We start from the raw sequence: 20,238 nt of genomic DNA, 5'->3' as shown, positions 1-20,238 counted from the left end.
TCATGGTTAGCAATGATTTTCCTTTATATATAAATTAATATATATATCTATATATATATATATATATATATATATATATATACATATATATATACAGCAGTCCCCGGGTTACGACGGGGGTTTCCGTTCTTGAGACGCGTCGTAAGCCGAAAATCGTCGTAAGCCGGAACGACGCTTGGTAAATATGTCTTAAACTAATAAAAAGTTATAAAAACCTTACTTGTAATCCTTTGGTTACACTACATGTTGTTTCCTGTAGTTTTATGTACAACCTGGAGTTATTTTCATAAAAGAATGCTGGTTCTTGAAGGTAAAAACTATGTAATCCTCTGGTGACACAACATTCTTGAAGTTTTATGTACAACCTGGAGTGATTTTGCCAAATCTTGAGGGCTACAAGAACAGCTGATTACTATTTATGTATCATATAGACTAATTAAAGTAAATGTATCTTTAAATAGGCTTATATATTAGTATCAACAAAACATTTCCTGCCATGAGTCAGAGGCCGTTTAATGAAACGAACACTTCTCTGTCCTATCTGTTCAGAAAATAAACGTTACGTCAATCCCCGGGACCATTGTTGCCAAGGCGTCTCTCTCTCTCCTCTCTCTCTCTCTCTCTCTGATCAAATTACACTGGAACCTTGACATACGATTGCCCTAATATACGAATGTTTTGAGATACAACAGAAAATTTGCGAAAATATAAGCTTTGATTTACAACGAAATATTTGAGATACGATTTTGCTATGAGTGTTAGTTTATAGGCGACCGATATATGGCGTTCAGTCTGTTTGTTTGTTGGTGCTGCATGTTAACACGTCGTTGTTTAGTTCGTTGTATTTGCGCCTATTTTTCGTGTTATTTTGTCATTTTATTATTAACCATGGGTCTCAAAGCTAAAGACAAAGCAGGTGATAAGAAAAAAACCCAAGAAAATTATTTCGATGGAAGCAAAACATGAAATTATAGCAAAGCATAAACGTGGCGTTCGTATCGTCGATTTGGCAAACGAGTATGGTCGAAATCCTTCTACAATATCCACGATCATCAAGCAGAAGGAAGCTATAAAAACCTTCCAAAGGCATCACCATTATTTCTAAACTATGAACTGATTAAAAAAAATAAATGAAAATTAGTTTAGCAATGTTATTTCATTTGTGTTTACGTATTACGTAGTTTATTAGTGTACATACGTAAATAAAAAGAGAACAAATCGTTCCCTGCCCCCTTCCATTCCACTACCTCCTCCCCCTGCTGGCCTCACGTCATCTTTCGTTGTGGTAAGTAAATTCCTTTCTTTTTTTTAATTGATTTTATTAACATTTATTATCACTTATCACATTGCTATGTTAATTTATCATTATGTGTGTTATTACTCGTTTTATTTGTGTATAAATTGTATATTATATGTAATTTAGCTGTGTTTAGGTGTGGTTTCATAGCGCTAGAACGGATTAATACTATTACATTATTTTTAATGGAAAAAATGCTTTGAGATCACTGTTTTGATATACGACGATGATAACGGAACAAATTAAATTCGTATGTCAAGGTTCCAGTGTACTGGATAATGTCTCTCTTTGGATATTTCGATTTTGCCAAATCTTGAGGGCTACAAGAACAGTTGATTACTATTCACGTATCATATGACTAATTAAAGTAAACGATATCTGTAAATAGGCTTATATTATTTGGTATCACAAAACATTTACTGGCATGAGTCAGAGGCCGTTTAACGAAACGAACACTTCTCTGTCCTTAACTCGGAGCGTCAGAAGACGCTCTCTCTCTCTCTCTCTCTCCTCTCTCTCTCTCTCTCTCTCTCTCTCTCTCTCTCTCTCTCTCTCTCTCTCTCTGATCAAATTACTGGATAATGTCTCTCTTTGGATACTTGGAATTTGCGTTGTAATCTAACAGAAAACTCGTTTTGTTATTTATTACTGGAACAAGCAATGATTTTTTCATTATTTGCGCTTTTGGACTGTTATATGTAAACTTTGCGCACCGCAAGCTAGTATGTATTCATTCGCTCGGAACTAGTTCCGCATATGAGGGCGTCACTAAAAAACATCGAAAAATACGACATAAAAAGTTGTTGAAATCATCATAACCTCAAAATTTTTGTTGTAATCTAACCAGAAAACTGATTTTTATTAATATACTGTGCTAAACTATAAAGGATTTTTATCATAGTATGCGTTTTTTAAAAGCGTCGTTAACTCGGAGCGTCGGAAGCGTCAGCGTCGTAACCTCGGAACAAGCGTCGTAACCCAGGACGCATTTTTCCATTGAATATTTAAGAAAAAGCGTCGTAACCTCGGAACGTCGTAAGCCGGAACCGTCGTAACCCGGGGACCGCCTGTATATATATATTTCTGGGTCGACCTGTGTTCGCCGGTGAAAAGGATCCTGCTATTCACTTTTCTAGTATAATAGGTTCTAATATACCAGAGAAAAAAGCTAGCATGGTATGCTGAGGTTTCTACCCTCGCGCGAGCACCCTAAGGGCGTCGGGTATAAAGTACAAGGCAAGTGGAAGCCACTATTCACAGGTCTCCTGCCAATTAGAGGTTTCCTTTCAGCAACATCGTTGTAAAACAACTACTTGATAGGTAACTAAGATTCTTACCTGCTAAGGTAGCTGACTTGACAAGTACTGCCTCTTTAGTCTGCTCTCCTTAGGAGCTCCAGCTAAGGGATGTGACCTATGCAGCTGACGAGCTCAAAGGGGTTTGTCGACGGGATGTGACCTCTATGCAACAACCACCTATGCCCTTGATATGGGCTTAAACAGGCAATAGACCACCTAACCATCCAATCCTTGCATACAGAGATTGAAATAACAACATATACACTAAACTGTTGAAAGTTTCCCCTAACCTTCAACAGACAACCATAAAAACATCAACGGCCTAAAATGTAGGATTAGAGGTATCAACTCCTTCACCCATCACCGAGCCAGTGGCTACGAACGGTCCAAGGGTTCTGCAGTCTTCATAGACCATTTTTATTTGTCTAAGATAGAAAGAAGAAAAGACGGAGCTGCTCCTCCAGTACATTGCATCTAAAATGGCTTTTAGGGACTGATTCATCCTAAACCCCATTGACATCGAGACTGCTCGAACTTCATGGGCTTTTACCTTTAGAGCCTTGTATAAAGTTTCATTGCACTCAATGTGTGCTTCCTGAATCACACTTCTAATAAAGAAGGCCAAAGCGTTCTTTGACATAGGCCTCTTGGGGTCTTTAACGGAACACCATAAGTTGTCAAAAGTCCACCCCTAACGTCCTTGCATCTCTGCATGTAAACCTGTAATGCTCTTACTGGACAAAGAAAAGTCCTTTCACGTTCCTGACCTGCAAAAGTCTCCAAGGCTGGGAATCGTAAAAGATCTAGGCCAAGGATTGGTTGGAGTCTCATTCTTGGCTAAGAAACCTAAAGTGGTCGAACAAACCGCTTTGGATCTGCTAATTCCCACCCTTTTGTCCATAGCTTGAATCTCGCTTACTCTCCTTGCAGTAGCAAGAGCGACTAGAAAAAGTGTCTTCCTGGTCAAGTCCCTGAAAGAGCATTCCTGGATTGGTTCAAACTTGCCAGACATCAAAAACCTTAATACTACGTCAAGATTCCATCCTGGTAGCTGTTCACTCTTTTGTTTCGTAGTACCAAAAGATTTAATCAGGTCGTGAAGATCTTGATTTCTAGACAAGTCCAGTCCTCTGTCTAAATACTGACGCCAGCATGCTCCTGTATCCCTTAATCGTAGTCGTGGCTAGACCTACTTTAAGTTTTAAGTGAAGAAGGAAGTCTGCGATCTGGCTCACAGACGTGTTGGACGAGGACACCTTCTTCTCCTTACACCAGTTTCTAAATACCTCCCACTTCGACTGGTAGACGTTGATGGTCGAAGCCCTCCTCGATCTGGCGATAGCTTTAGCTGCCTCTCGCGAAAGCCTCTAGCTCAAGGAGTTTTTCGACAGTCGAAAGGCAGTTAGCTGTAGAGCGCGGGTATTCTTGTGATACCGTTTGAAGTGGGGTTGTCTGAGCAGATCTGGAAGCAACGGAAGGGTTCTTGGAACTTCCACTAGCCACTGCAACATCTCTGCGAACCAGTCTCGCGTCGGCCAGTACGGGGCTATCAGGGTCATTCTGGCTCCTTCGGACTGCGCGAACTTCTTTAATACTTTGTGTAGCACTTTGAAAGGAGGGAAGGCGTACAGATCCAGCCCTTCCCAGTTCATGAGGAACGCGTCTACTGCTACTGCTTGTGGGTCTGGAACCGGGGAGCAGAACGTCTGCATCCTTCTTGTCTTGTTGGTCGCAAACAAGTCTATGGAAGGCTGCCCCCATAACTTCCATAGCATTTTGCATACCTCCAACTTGAGAGTCCATTCTGTTGGCAGGACCTGGTTTTTCCGGCTCAAGAGGTCCACTCTGACATTCAATTCTCCCTGTACAAATCTCGTTCAGAGGACGATATGTTTCCTGTCCTTTGCCCATTGCAACAGATTCGTTGGCTGTCTTGTTCAGAGAAAAAGGAGTGGGTGCCTCCTTGTTTCTTCGACATACGCTAGAGCAGTCACGTTGTCCATACCTATTTCCACTACTTTGCCTGACACACACTCCTCGAATGCCTGAAGAGCTAGAAAAGCTGCCATCAGCTCTTTCTTGTTGATATGCCACGTCTTTTCGGTTTCGCTCCATCGCCCCGAAATCTCTCTGTTCCCCAGTGTTGCTCCCCAGCCTAGGTCGGATGCGTCTGAACAGTATTAGCTGTGGGTTTCACTTGTTGAAGTGAGACTCCCTCTTCCAGCTTCGCTGGATCCAGCCACCACTTTAAATCTTTCTTGACCTCTGCTGAAATTGGGAAGGTGTCTGAAAGCCTTTGTTCCTTCCTTTTCCAATTCTTGTTGAGGTAAAATTGCAGAGGTCTGAGGTGCAGTCTTCCCAGGGAGACGAACTGTTCGATCGAGGAAATGGTCCCCAAAAGACTCATCCATTCCCTCGCCGAACATTGTTGTCTCCCCAGGAATTCCTGCACCCGATTCAGGCATCGGTCTTGTCTCTCCTGGGAGGGAGAAGCCCGAAAATCCTGAGAGTTCATCAGAACTCCCAAATAAATGATCGAACGAGAGGGCTCCAAGTGAGACTTTTCCATGTTCACCACTAACCCTAGTTCCTGTACTAGGTTCAAGGTTATTTCCATGTCCTCCAGACACTGTTTCTTGGAGCTGGCTCTGAGAAGCCAATCGTCTAGATAAAAGTGAAATGCGGATCCCCCCTTCATGCAGCCATTTGGCTACATTCGCCATAATAGCTGTGAATATTTGTGGCGCCGTGCTCAGCTCGAAGCAAATGAGCCCTGAACTTGGAATACTCTTCCATTTCGAATAAGAACCTGAGGTACTTCCGAGAGCTCGGGTGGATGGGGACATGAAAATAAGCGTCCTGTAGGTCTAATGAGACCATCCAATCTCCCGGTCTTAACGCAGATAGCACTGATTGCGTTGTCTCCATCGTGAATTTCGTCTTCACGACGAAGGCGATTAGGGCACTGACGTCCAGAACGGGTCTCCATCCTCCCGAGCTCTTGGGTACCAAGAACAGTCGATTGTAAAACCCCAGATTGTCTTGGGGTGAAACAGGTTCTATCGCCTTTTTTAAAAGCATAAGCTCTACTTGTTCTTTCAACGCGAATCTCTTGTTGTTGTCCTTGTAATTCGCTGTTAAGTCGAGGGGATCTAAAACTATGGGAGGTTTGGTGTAAAACAGGATCTTGTAGCCCTCCCTGAGTATTTGAAGGGTCCAGTTGTCTGCCCCTTTATCTCTCCAAGCTTCCCAAAACAAAGAAAGCCTGGCTCCTATTTGTGTCTGGAGGACTGTCTGTTCATGGCCTCCTTTTGGAAGGGAGCTTGCTGCCTTTTCTGGAGGGCTTTCTAGTAGATCCCGACGTACCTCGGGGCTGTTTTCCTCGAAAAAACTGTTGCGGCTGCTTCTCCTCTCTCGCTCTCTTGGCCGCAAACGAGGAAGGCAAACCCCACTGGATGCCTTCGATATTAGGTCCTGTGTGGTGTTCTGTGTCAGTGAAGTGGCAATATCTCTTATAATCTCTTGCGGGAAAAGAAATTTAGCAAAGGGGGCAAACAAAAGTTCTGCTCTTTGTACCTGTGTGACCCCTTTAGCTGTAAATGAGCAGAGGAGGGACCTTTTCTTCACGATCCCTGCCGTGAAAATCGCTGCCACTTCATTCGTTCCATCCCGTAACGCCTTGTCCATACAAGACATCACACTCAAAAGATTTGGTATGTCCGGTAAGTCCTTTTCTTCCACTTTCTTGGCGAGAGCACTCAGAGACCAGTCGAGAAAGTTCAGGACCTCAAAAACTCTAAACACGCCCTTCAGTAAATGATCGAACTCTTGCATCGACCACATAACCTTCGCTGCTGTTAAGGCGTGCCTACGATTGGCATCAACGATACTGGAGAAGTCTGCCTGAGAGGAGGCAGGTACTCCCAGGCCCAGGACTTCCCCAGTCTCGTACCAAACACTAGATTTTGAGGCCAATCTTGCAGGAGGAAAAACGAAAGCAGTTTTGCCTCGCTCCTTTTTGTCTCTCATCCAGTCGTTCATCCTCGCGAGAGCTTTCTTGGCTGAAATGGAAAGGACCATCTTCGTAAAAGCAGTCTTATTCTGCGTCCTTCCACAAAGGAACTGAGACAGGGGAGAACGAGGTGCTGCGGGCTTGAAGTCTGTTTCAAAAAGCTCTTGAAACAGAAGCATAAGGGTCTTATAGTCGGAAGGAGGAACTTGCTCTTTCGTCTCCTCTTCAGAAACTACTTCCAACATCTCCAAAGGTCTCTCTCTGTCCTGTTCCACATCGGATGATGTAGTCAAAGCCAAAGCAGGAGTGTCATTGGTCTCGATGCGCTCCTTGGCACTATGATCCACCGGGGCATCATGCTTACGAGCGTCGGCGTCACGTACATCTCTCTCACGCTCGCTGGCGTCACGTTCTTTGCTCTTACGCGCGCTGGCGTCACGCTCGGAAGCGTCACGTCCGAGTGTATCGCAAGCGTCATGCTTGTCCGTACTCTTCTTGGTGCTGACGCTTCGCGAAGTCTTCATAAATCCCGGGGCGTCAAACTGACGCTTCATTTCTTGCAGCTTTTCCATTAGGGCTGACAGCTGCTGTTGCATGCCTTGCAGCATATCCTTGGTTTCATTGCCCCTCGAGGGCGAAGGTAACTCGTCAGATTTGCCGCGCGAACTGCAGCCGGAGGAGCCGATCTATCTAAGGCTTCCTGAGGACACTCGGTAGGAAGCTCCTTGGTAATTCCTCCCAAGTCGAAGGCGGAAGAGGAGCGTGCATCGAAAGAGCTGCCTTGCTCTGTTTAGCTGGGGAGGCTTCTGATGACGAAAACCTCTCCGGAGAACTCCAGTGAAGCAGCCGAAGTTGCTCATCTGACGAGACCTCACTATCACAAGGTAACTTCCTCTTGAGAGGACGAGAAGACGTAGAGTGTCACCATCCTCAACGCAAGGAGACGTCATCGGATGGTGAGCCAAAACACTCGACAAGCCTTTTCTACGGCTGTCTGAAGCAACCTGGGAAGCGTCCACATGTTTGCTCGAGGGCACGCCCGACCGGATACTAGAGCCTCTCACCTCCCTTAGACTTTCGACTTTACGTCTACCATGGGTCCGGGAGCTTGTAAGAGGTCTGGGTCTAGGAGCGCGACAGGACCGATCGGACGCACCCTCCACTACACTGGCACTAACACTTGACTTATCACTTACACTGACTTTAGTACCTGCACTCAGGGCACTTACAACAGTCCAGGTACGATTGCCCTGCTCAGTAAGAGAGGCAATTTGTTGTCCCATTTTTTCAAGCACCGCTTGAATACCTGCAAAGGTTGAGTCCTTAGCCCCCGACTCGGAGACAGGTTCGGGAGCTGATACCTCTACTAAATGACATCAGAAGGAGCAGGGGAAGGAACTATGGGGTTATCTACCACTTCCTGACTAGTTGATGAACGGGAAAGGGAACTCTTAGTTCTTCTAATCCATATCTCTCTCGAGTTTACGGACATACCTGTCCACTCCTTCCACTCCTTATCATCCAAAATCAAGCACTCATCACATCTACTCTCAAAAGGGCAAATTCTGCCCCTACAATTCACACAAAGTGTGTGGGGATCAGAGAAGCTTTGGGGATTCTAACCCTACACCCCCCTTACTGCAGACTCGATAAACAACTCCCTAGTCCGACAATGTTAATTGAGAAATCCAAAAACAAATCCAAAATCAAACTAAGTCAACAACAGCGAAAGCCAACAAAATACTTCACCAAACGATGAAATACTCTAGCGAGTACGAAAGACCTATCGAGGAACCAACAACAACAATGTTGTCAGCTCGGGCGACAGAGAAAATCTGAGGTTTCCAGGTAACTATCTAGAGGGCGTACAGGTAACGATCACCTGACCGACAGTCGGCGATTGCCGCGAGTTTCGAAAAGTCTGTCGTGACGACATAACGTCAGAGAATATAGCTATGTATATAACTGCCAGGTCAGTTACATATAAAAACATTTCATATTGCCTAAAGGCTATTGCCTTTCACCATAGGCATTAAAACATGACAGCTTTTATCACTTACCTTTTTTTCCTTATATGTAAGCATGGCTTCGGCAATGGGTAAATGCAATGTGTGCTGTGCTTGAGTAAGATACCTATGTATCCGATTAACAACTTCTTGTACATCTGGTTTTCCCAGCGTTCTACAACTTCTCTCCAGGTATCACTAACAAAAGCTGCACCATACACAGAATCTACAGAACCTAAGTACTTAGCTAGACTATTAACACCTGAAAAAATAACATGAAACAATTAGAATAAGCTTCCATGCAGCTATATTTTTTTAAAAAATCTAAACATACTACACAACAATAATTACATTGCATAGCTGTTTTATTAGAAATAATCTGACATGTTAGGAGACAATTCCTTATCACTTATACAGCACCTTTTTAATAATTCTGTAACACAGATTGATACCCTACGAGAAACTATGAGGCTTTATATGTTCTTACTTTCCAACTACAAACTGTCAGCAACAAACCACAACAATATTCCAATCAGCCCCCAAACTAGGACTATTTATATGTATGTAAACTGTAACATACTATTGCCTCATGTCTATGATCTTCATAGTTCCAAATACAAATTAAAAAATAACATGACTCCACATTACAAAATACTATCAGGGGTGGATATTTAGGGTGATGCCATGGCCGGTGACTTTACAGGGTCTTCTCATTGGCCGGTGACTTTACAGGGTCTTCTCATTAACCCTTAAATGCCTAAGGGGTATAATAAAAAATCGTCTCCCGTATGCGCGCTTAGTTTTCAAGATTAAGAGTTCATTTTTGGCTCCTTTTTTTGTCATTGCCTGACGTTTAGTATGCAAAACCATCAGAAATGAAAAAAATATCATTATCATATAAAAATAATGCGATATATGATAGAGCAAAAACAAATTTCATATGTAATTGTATTCAAATCGCGCTCTGTGAGCAAAACGGTTAAAGCTAAAGAATTCTTTTTTTTTTCATTATATTGTACACTAAATTGAAATCATTTTGGTATATAACACATTGTAAAATGATCAAAGCATCACAGAGAAAGTATTATCATAAAATGATGCATGAATTCGTAATGCACGGATGTAAAAAAATGTTTTTTTCAAAAATTCACCATAAATCTAAATATTGTTCTAGAGACTTCCAATTTGTTTCAAAATGAAGATAAATGATTGAATATTACTATACTGTAGAGTTTTAGCTTACAATTGCAGTTTTAGACCATTTTGGACAAGTTAAGTTAACCAAATGTCGAATTTTTTTATATTTTTTTATATGTAAATATTTCAAAAATGAGAAACGCTACAACCTTCAATTATTTTTTGTTCTATTCTACATGAAATTTCGCACATTTTCATATATAAAACTCTATGAAATGCCTAATATGAAATGGAGCAAATATTCTGAGAATGCGACGTACGCATTTCGGAGATTTGCGGCGGAGAATCCGCGCGCAGAGGGAAGGAAAGTTTTTTTTTTTAATAACCATAATCTAAATATTGTGCTAGAGACTTCGAATTTGTTTCAAAATGAAGATAAATGACTGAATATTACTAGACTGTAAGAGTTTTAGCTTACAATTGCGTTTTTCGACCATTTCGGTAGAGTCAAAAGTTGACCGAATGTGGTTTTTTTTCTATTTATCGTGATTTATATGCAAATATTTCAAAGATGAGAGAAGCTACACCTTCAATTATTTTTAGTTGTATTGTACATGAAATTGTGCACATTTTCATATATAAAACTTTATGTAACGGCTAATTTAAAATGGTACAAACATTACGACAATCGCACGTATGATTTTTTCGGAAGAGTTACCGTGCGGATGTAAGGAAAATGTTTTTTTTCATAAATTCACCATAAATAGAAATATTGTGCTAGAGACTTCCAATTTGTTGCAAAATGAAGTAAATTATTGAATATTACTAGAATATAAGAGTTCTAGCTTACAATTTGTGTTTTTTCGAACCATTTCGGTAGAGTCAAAGTTGACCGAAGGTTGAAATTTTTTGGCACTTATCGTTATTTATATGAAATATTTCAAAACTGATAAAAGCTACAACCATGGGTTGTTTTTAGTTGTATTGTGCATGAAATTGCGCACATCTCCATATATAAAACTTTATGTAACAGCTAATTTAAAATGGTGCAAACATTACGACAATCGCACGTATGATTTTTTCGGAAGTTACCGCGCGGACGTAAGGAAAAAGTTTTTTTTCATAAATTCACAAAAATCGAAATATTGTGCTAGAGACTTCCAATTTGTTGTAAAATGAAGGTAAATGATTGAATATTACTAAAATATAAAATTGGTAAAATGAAGGTAAATGATTGAATATTACTAAAATATAAGAGTTTTAGCTTACAATTGCATTTTTCGACCATTTCGGTAGAGTCAAATTTGACCGAAGGTTAAAATTTTGGCACTTATCGTTATTTTATATGAAAATATTTCAAAACTGATAAAAGCTACAATCATGAGTATTTTTTGTTGTATTCTACATGAAAATGCCCACATTTTTCATATATAAAACTTTATGTAACAGCTAATTTAAAATGGTGCAAAAATTATGTCAAAGTGACAAAATAATTTCCGAGATGTGTCACTGATACTTTTTAGTGCGATAAGAAAGAAATTCGCGCTTGCGCGCCTGCATAACGATTGTAAACAAAACAACCCCTTGATCCGTGAACTCCCAGCATCCTCCAAGGTGTGTGATTCAAGTTTTCGGCTGGTAGGCCTATAAATACTAAGTATTTTTCCGCAAATTTAAAAAAAAAACTTTTCTATGTCGACGTAAATTACGTACGGTCGGTACCCAAAAGACAATTTATCTCGACGTAAAATACGTCCAATAGGCATTTAAGGGTTAATAGGATTTATTTTCCAATCAAGCACCACTATGTTATTATTATTATTAGAGAGGAGGATTTCTCTGAGGGCAGTAGCATTGAAAACTATAGCTGTTTTCAATGGCTTAAAATTTATATAGAATCTTATCAATTCTTCTTATTATCTTTTTCTCGTCAGTATGTTGGTATACCATGTTTCCTAAGGACATATAAAGATTTCAGTTGTCTTAGGTTTACTTCCTCTGTGTCGACAGCACAACGGGCAGTGATCTAAGAGAGTATAAAAACAAGTAAGAATACGTGGTTTACACATATTTATAGCAGGCGGGTGGTCGTGCACAATGGATGTTAATTGACGTAGGCTGGTGATGAAATCTCTCCCTGAGGCGTTGAGTTCTCCTAGGTCTGCTGTGTTGGCGAAGGGTGGGTTGTTGGTTGGGGTACCCACCACCTGGGTGGTAGGTATTATAAGCTGCCCAGGTGACATGTCATCCACTTCTGCTGCTCTCTCTCTCTCTCTCTCTCTCTCTTGTGATGGTGTATGATGTTAATTGGTTTCTTGTATTTCTTTATGATGGTAGGGAGAAATTCTGTTTCTTTTACTATGTTGATACTCGGCTTTTTTTCTAATACATATATGAAGTGCCTCGGGAAACCATAGACATCTTTGGTCTGGTGCTTGGTCAATAATTTTCTACATTCGTTTTGAGCTCAGCTCTTTCTGGCTTAGAGAGTCTGGTAGCGGTCATCCCAACATAGAGGGTGACATCCTTCTACGGGGCATGTGAATTCGTAGATGACAGTCCTTCTCTTTAAAGATGTTTCTGGGGGTGCCGGGTTGTTTTTAAGAAGCAGCTGGCTGGTTTTCATGTTGTTGTAATAAATTATGAGGATAATTTTATCCCCTTCTGCAGTGGGGGAAACATTTTCATTTTTCATTTTCCTGATAGCCTTTTCATCTTATAAAAATTTGTGGTGCATATAGTATAAAATATTTTTATAGCTCCACTTTGGTCATTGTTAATATCTGTTGTGCTCTCCCAGTGCCAGTTATTTATGGAGTCTCAGTTTTGACGTTTGACTATATGATTTGTGACGTTATTGTTGATGAGGATTTGTGTGGACCTTTCAACCTTCTTCGCGGTTCTCTCCATGTGGAGGGCAGTGTGTTCACTGGTCCCATTAAGACTTTGACCCGGGTTTGTATAAACCATGGTGGTATAACCCATAGGAGTCTGCTGTACCCGAACATCCAAGAAGGGTAGGGCAACATCAACATTGCGTTCACACATGAAGAGGAAGGTGTAACATTTATCAAAAGTCTTTCTTAAAGTTACAAGATCCTCTTCGTTGTCGACTCCTATAAAGGTGTCATCTCATGCAACAATGGTATTGAGGAGGGCAGGAGATCTTATTGAAAACCCTTACTTCGACGACACTCATGTAAAAATTGGCAAATAGAACCTCTAATGGGGATCCCTCCCCCCCCCCCCCCCCTCCCCCCCCCCAATTGCCAAGCCGTCAATCTGGCAATAAAGATGTCCTCTGTGGGTTGTGGATTAGAATGGGGTCTTCTTGTGCATATTTCAAGAAGGGCACTTAAGGCTTCCTCTGGGATGTTCAAAGCCTGTGTGTCCTCACATCTATATAATCTATCTAGGATGTGCTCAATCATACCATCGATTAGAACATTCATGAAGAGGCTCTCGATGTCAAGAGAGGTGAATATTTCGTCTTCCGCTTTGTGTGTCCTACCATTCTTGGACATTTAGGTACAGCTGACTCCTACGGGTTATACCACCATGGTTTTTAAAAATATACCACGAACCCAGGTCTGTGAATTAATGGATCCAGTGAGTGCTCAGACTGGTATAAAAAGATCTGTAGTACGTAGTGCCTTCATCTGTCAAGCCATCACACACTGCTCCACGTGGAGAGAAACCACAAGGGAGATTGAAACGGTCCACACAAATCCTCATCAACAATAACTGCATATGGTCGAACGCCAAACCCAAGACTCCATAAATTACTGGCACCGGGAAAGCACAACAGACACCAACAAATAACAAAATGGAGCTATAAAAATATTTATAAAAACTATATGCACCACAAATATTTAGAAGATGAAAAGGCTATCAGGAAAATAATAAATGAAAATGTTTCCCCCACTGCAGAAGGGGACAAAATTAGCCTCATAATTTTTGATAAAACATGGAAACCAGCCAGCTGCTTCTTAAAAACAACCTGGTGCCCCCAGAAACATCTTTGAAGAGGAGTGTCATCTACAAATTCACATGCCCGGTGGAAGCCACCACTCCTATGTCTGTATGACCACTACCAGACTCTGTAAGCATCTATCCTGCGACCTGCAAGAAGGGGTCATTTTGAATCATTACAGAGAAATCTATAACAGAAGATTAGAAAGAGCTGATTTCATAACGAACGTAGAAATTATCAACCAAGCCCTGAACCGAAGACGTCTATGGTTTCTGGAGGCACTACATATATTAGAAAAACAGGCGAGTATCAAAACAGTAAAATAAACACACCGTCACAAAAGAGAGAGAGAGAGAGAGAGAGAGAGAGAGAGGAGAGAGAGAGAGAGAGAGAGCCGCAAGTGTATGACATGTCACCTGGATGGCTTATAATACCAACACCCCCCGGTGTGGTACCCCAACTAACATCCAGCCCCCGCCAACAACTCTGGACAGACCTAGAGAATCTCAATGCCTCGGGGGAGATTTCGTCACCAGCCTACGACCGATTAAAATCCTTGCTTACTGACTTGTCCACCGATTGTACACATTGCCTGCTATAAATACAATGACCTCTCAATTAACATGTTTATTTAACGCTTTTTCAATTTAATGGGATTTAGAAAATAAGTATTCTAAAAAGTTAAAAAAACGCAAAAATTTCTATTTAACATGAATTGGCACCAGAGCATTGTTTTCAAATTACCCGTGCATCAGCACTGCAGACGACAGCCGTTGACATAAACAAAGGACATATCACAGTGCACTGTACTCATTTACTTATTTATTTTATTAATAAAGTAAAAGACTTTGTGTATACTGTATTTATTAATATAGTGAAAGACTTTGTGTACTGTATTTATTAATAAAGCGAAATATTTATTTATTAAAAGCGCAAAAGATTTTATTTTGTTTTTCTTTTTTGTCTAACCTACATAGTACAGGTATTCTCCTAGCCTAGAAAATAATATGGTATATTGTATACGTACAAATACAGTAGCCTAGCCTACAGTAAACTTTATACAACATGCACAGTACAGTAATTATTAATATAAGCCAATTCTGGAGGTTCAATACATACTGACTACGATAATTCAGTACATAAAAAAAAAAAAATAAAATTGTACACGAAACGAGAATCAGCTTCGTTCTGACATCACATAATTGAGTGATGTCAGGCTGTTGATGGCTATGTATAATTACAAATATAACGAATATGCATTTTTTCCATGAATCTTTTAAAATTTATGCATTACTTCAATGTATCCAATAATATTGTATGTATTCTCATATTATTGTATCATAAAATAATTACATAGCCATCAATGTATTGGTTTAGAAACCAGCTGATGGCAAATATGAGTTTACTTTGCTGTATTTAACTTACTTCTGTGCAAATTTTCTTGCTTGTAGTTAGCATAAACGAATATCTAGATACTTTACTTATATGAGACAAGGTCATTTTCTTTATACGATGAATTTTCAAGTCGAAATATGACTTGAATAGGTCTCATTGTGAACTAAATTATTTTTTTTTGTTGCCAGATTGCATTGGGAACATGTTTATTGTGTTATAAAAAAACAAAAAAGACTATTCGGTTTGCTATTTTCACTTGGTTTCATTGTAATACGAGCTTTACATTATTCATCTTTTATTTGTGTGGAAACAACAGTAAAATTTCATCTTAAGCCCAGTAGTTTTGATTAAATGATTTTTAAAAATTTTATCTACAGTTGTGTTTGATGGCATAACCTTTACTGGAGTTTTATCCTTGTTGTTGATGTACGATAATAGTCATTAGCAGCTTAAACAGCTTCCTCAGCTTCAGCTACAACTTGGTTTTAAATTTAACAGCATATTTTCCTTGCTGAACTTTGATCTATAGCAAATAAAGTTATATCAGTCCTATTCTACATAACATTGTTTATAACATAACTATGTAGTAATTGTTTACTATCATACGATGGTTGAAATACAAGCAAACACGGATGTTGCTGTTATACAATCCAGTTGTATACTTAGCAAAAAGGTACGGAGTTCCCCATGTCCAGGAACGAAACCCCCCTTATTAGTGTTATTTTCTTATGGGAAAAATATGTTTAAATAACACATTTTTAATTAATGCGAGCTATCCAGGCACGTAACCCTCCCATTAATTGAGAGGTGACTGTACCTGTAAACTACATACTATCTTTTATACTCTCTTAAATGACTGCCTGTGCACTGTCAACACGTTTGAGGAAATAAACCTAAGACAACTGAAGTCTTTATATGTCCTTAGGAGACCTGATATATCAGCTACATGCTGATGAGAAAAAGATAATAAGAAGAACTGAGAAGGTTCTTTATGAATCAAGTGCCATTGAAACAGCTATAATATTATCATTACTACTATTGTTTTATTAAAAATTATTGCTACATCAGCTGCATTAATTTCATAGAGCTTCCTATCTATTTTTCTAATTGTGGTTTTCTCATATTTGCTTGAACTGGTGAGCAATGCACCGTAGGTTATCATGTCGAAAATCAGGCTACAATAAATGGGGTGTTAGTTAAATTCAAAGTTCAATTTGAATTTCAGATATTCTGTGTAATAAGACATGTTTCGTCTGGGGCTCCAGACATCTTTTAGGCGGAGGCTGTTGAAGGACTGAATATGGAAGGTGAGTACATCTGCCTATGTATACTCGCAGGGCAGCAGGGGGTCTTCATGGCGCCTCTTTTTCATAGGCTCCCGGGTATTGGCTCAAGCTAGTTCCAGGGCGCATGCGTTGCAATAGTACAGATCTTTGCAGCTGTGTGACACTACGGCAGGCCCCATTAATTTTGATTGCCCAATGGCTGCGTAACGTCACTGCTGGTATTATTATGTATTATTAAAGGCAAGGATCATGCTGTCATCTCCAGTGGTATTCTCTTGTGTTGGGGCATTTTCAGGTGGCAATAGGATGTTTGCTGGTGCATGTGTGTTTCCTTTTATGAGGGATGGGAGCAGAAATGCCTCCTATGGAGTATTCATGAATGGCCTCTGCTCCTAGATGAGAAGCGCCACCAGAAGGCGCAGACAGTGAGGGTGGGTGCTCTCCTTATTATTCTGATATTACGATAATACTTGGTGGGTGGTGAGGGGATTCTTGATCGTCCCTTCTCTTATGTGACAGGATATCCTCAAGTCTTTCGTTCTTCTGTTCTTGTAATATATTATAGGGTCCACCATCTTGCCCTCCTCAGTGGGGAGGAGGATGTTCTCCTTGATGATCTTCCTCATTGAGTTCTCCTCCTCACAATACTTGGAATGCATGAAGGCCCTATAATATATGTATCTTGATACTATCAGTGGGGGCGGGGCGGGTCATGGTTTTCTTCCTCATTTGAGTACCATCTTTCGAGGGTGGTGCGCACTTATCAGTTGATAAGCTTATTAGAATACCCTAAAAGCTCTATCAAGCTCAGGTGTGTGTCCTGCCATGTAGAACAACGGGAAAGGGCCCTTTTCACAAAGGCCTTTACAGCGGTGCTCTTAAACCTGGTAGGGCACTCGCAATCCCCATTGAGGCACATTCCCAAATTGGTCTTCTTCGTATAGCCAGAAGTCTGGAAGCCATCTTCTGTCTTTGTTACAAGGACATCAAGGAAGGGGCGTTGATCATTGGTGTTAAACTCGACAGCATAGTTAAGCATGCTGCATTGCTGGAATGGTGCAAAAAGATATCATCGATGTAAACGGGTGTATTTGCAGGGTGCTGGCTCTGGGCAAAAAACACCCTCTCTTCCACTGTGCCCATGTAGAAGTTGGCGAGGAAGGGGAGAGCCCATAGCAACGCCATCTGTCCTCAGTGGGTGGAGAAGGGGGCTCTTTTCGTGCAGATATCCAGCTAAATACACAGAGAGGTTTCTGAGATATTGAGTGGGGGTGCCGACGGATCTCAGTAAACACGATTCAGGATGAAGTCGATGGTCTCATCGACAAGAATGTTGGTGAAGAGGGATTCATGTCAAAGGATGCCATGATGCCAGTGCCAGTGGAGTTGCAGATTTCCTTGAGGAACACCACCGATGAACTCAGGCTGCAGCGGCTCGGGATGTAGGGAGTTAGGATTTGATTGAGGCGCTTGGCCAAGGCATAAGTCGGGGCAGGTGTCTGGCTGATAACTGGTGGAGAGGGTTGCCTTCCTTATAGGTTTTCACGTTCCCATAGAGGTAACCGAGGCTGAAATCCCCTTGGATGAGTGGGAGATGGACAGCGTCAGTTGCCACGTTGATGGTACTGATGATGACCCGGTTAGCATCCCTCTTGATGCCCTTGGTCGGATTCTGTGTGAGACGCTTGAACTTTGAGGAGTCTGACAAGAAGCCCTCAAGCTTCTCATGGTATTCCTTCGTTTTTTATTAAACCAAAGGCTAGCCGTATTGTCCGCCCAGAGTGCAGTGATGTCCTCCTTGCCCTTAAATTGCCTTAGCTGCTTCCTTCATCTTATGGGTAAGATGCCACTGGTGTATAGACCTCTGCTCCATGAGGGCTTCAGCGAGAGAGAGGGGTCTGGAGGACGTTTAGTTCAGACAATATTTCAAACCTCGAGGTGCTGGATGGAGTCGAACAGGAGTTCTATTTTAAGTGGTTTCTCATGAGGTTTTGGCCCAGACATTGTAATAAAACTGACATTTATTGTTTCCTGATTTTCGACATGCCAACCTTTGGTGCGCTGCTCACCAGTTTAAGCAACTACAGTACGGTCCCCAAATATACTAGAATTTGGTCGATCTATGGCCTCGCAAAACTGGAAAATTGCAGATTTCGATACACAACCTTAAGGGAATAATTCCAAGGCAAACTGCAACTTACCCATTCATACTTTTTTACTACCCATTTTCAATACGATCTATGGACTATACTGTATTTTTTTTTAAATATGAAATTGTTCTTATGGATAAATAAAATATTAAAAAGGTTTTAATAACTTGAAAAGGTTTAAAATTACACCCAGGGTGGTGAAAACTCCCACACGTAAACACTGCCACCATTGGGTGCAAGCGTACTGTACAATACAGTCATTTCCTTTAAAAAACCTTTTGGGTGGAATTTCCTCTACCTATCCTCTGCCAAAAAACCTTCAAACTCCTCTATCTCATCCTCCATGAAGAGTTCTTCTGCTGAAGGAAGGCTTTGTGAACCACTGAGGTTTCAGGAACTGGCAGATCATGTGTGTCTTCACTCCCATTAGGCTTAACAAACTTGGTTATGAGCGCCTGTCTCAGTTTCTTTGTCCATCACGTTCACCATGTAATTGTTTTCATCTAAAAATAATTCTACGATAAAAAAGAACTGATAAAAATTCAAAATTTGATATGAAATTACAATCCTTAAAAAGACATGATAAAAATTCAAAATTCAAGATGAAATGACAGTTTCTTGAAAAGTTTAGATCATACGATTCTCTCTCTCTCTCTCTATCTCTCTCTCTCTCTCTCTCTCTCTCTCTCTCTCTCTCTCTCTCTCTCTCTCTCTCTCTCTCTCTCTCAAACACATCTGCTTCTCTGTTAATCACTTTTACTAGTCGTTTTCATCAAAATCTATTTCAAAAATAGAAAAAATGGAAGTTGCTCTTTCCTTCGTCTTTAACTTAAGGACAAGCTTTTTACTTTCGAGAAAATAGGTCTTCCTCTTCCACTCTAGGCAGGTGCATTAAACATGATGCGGATGATCAAAATACACTTTGCAGATCTGAATAATACGTATGGCGATGATGACGATACTGATCATTCATACACACTAAGCTATGACATCACAAATGCGTAGCTAATGGCTGAGCAGGAAATCTTTCTCTCGCATTCCCCCCACCCACCCCTTCTCTCAATACCAACCAAACCCCTCACCCCACTGGCCCCACCCAAAACCAAAAAATACTTGAAAAGGACAATAGATTTTATATGTTTTGCAGCACGTTGGACACGCAGACTTTGAACAGCTTCTCAGATACAGAAAAATCTATTTTTGAGAACTATCAACAGCATAAAAGGGGAATTGCACAATCTGATAACGCATATTTCGGGACCGTACTGTATGAGGAAAAATACAATAGAAAAATAGAGAAGAACTTCTATAAAATTAATGCAGCTGATGCAGCAATAATTTTTGATAAAACATGTTTAAAAGAGGGTTTACTTCCAGCAAACATTATTATTATTATTATTATTATTATTATTATTATTATTATTATTATTGTTATTGTTATTGTTATTGTTATTATTATTATTATTATTAATATTATTATTATTATTATTATAATGTAGAAATTTGTAAATATTGTTAATTTTTTTTTTTTTTGCTGAGGTGTGGGGCCCCCCTCACAGGCATGGGGTGCTAGGCCATGGCCTGCTTGGCGCCCCCCTAAATCCACTAAGGATACAATGTGGTGCTAAATTCAGATGTGGACATTAGAAACCATCTAAGATTAAGATACCATCCAATAAGTTTT

General features: G+C 40.5%; 1 protein-coding gene across 14 annotated transcripts in view; it reads right to left on the bottom strand.

Annotated features, from left to right (window-relative positions):
- Positions 1 to 20,238, bottom strand: part of LOC135223632 (phosphofurin acidic cluster sorting protein 2-like) — a 250,623-nt gene that overhangs the window by 41,355 nt on the left and 189,030 nt on the right. For all 14 annotated transcript variants that reach the window (XM_064262247.1, XM_064262249.1, XM_064262252.1 and 11 more), the window contains one exon: positions 8,668 to 8,875. In XM_064262247.1, the coding sequence (XP_064118317.1) occupies positions 8,668 to 8,875 (208 nt within the window). The remainder of the gene's footprint in view (positions 1 to 8,667; positions 8,876 to 20,238) is intronic.

The sequence above is a fragment of the Macrobrachium nipponense genome, chromosome 10, assembly GCF_015104395.2.
Source record: "Macrobrachium nipponense isolate FS-2020 chromosome 10, ASM1510439v2, whole genome shotgun sequence".
NCBI lineage: Eukaryota > Metazoa > Arthropoda > Malacostraca > Decapoda > Palaemonidae > Macrobrachium > Macrobrachium nipponense.
The sequence above is the reverse complement of the archived record's forward strand: the minus strand, read 5'-3'. Positions and strand labels throughout refer to the sequence as shown.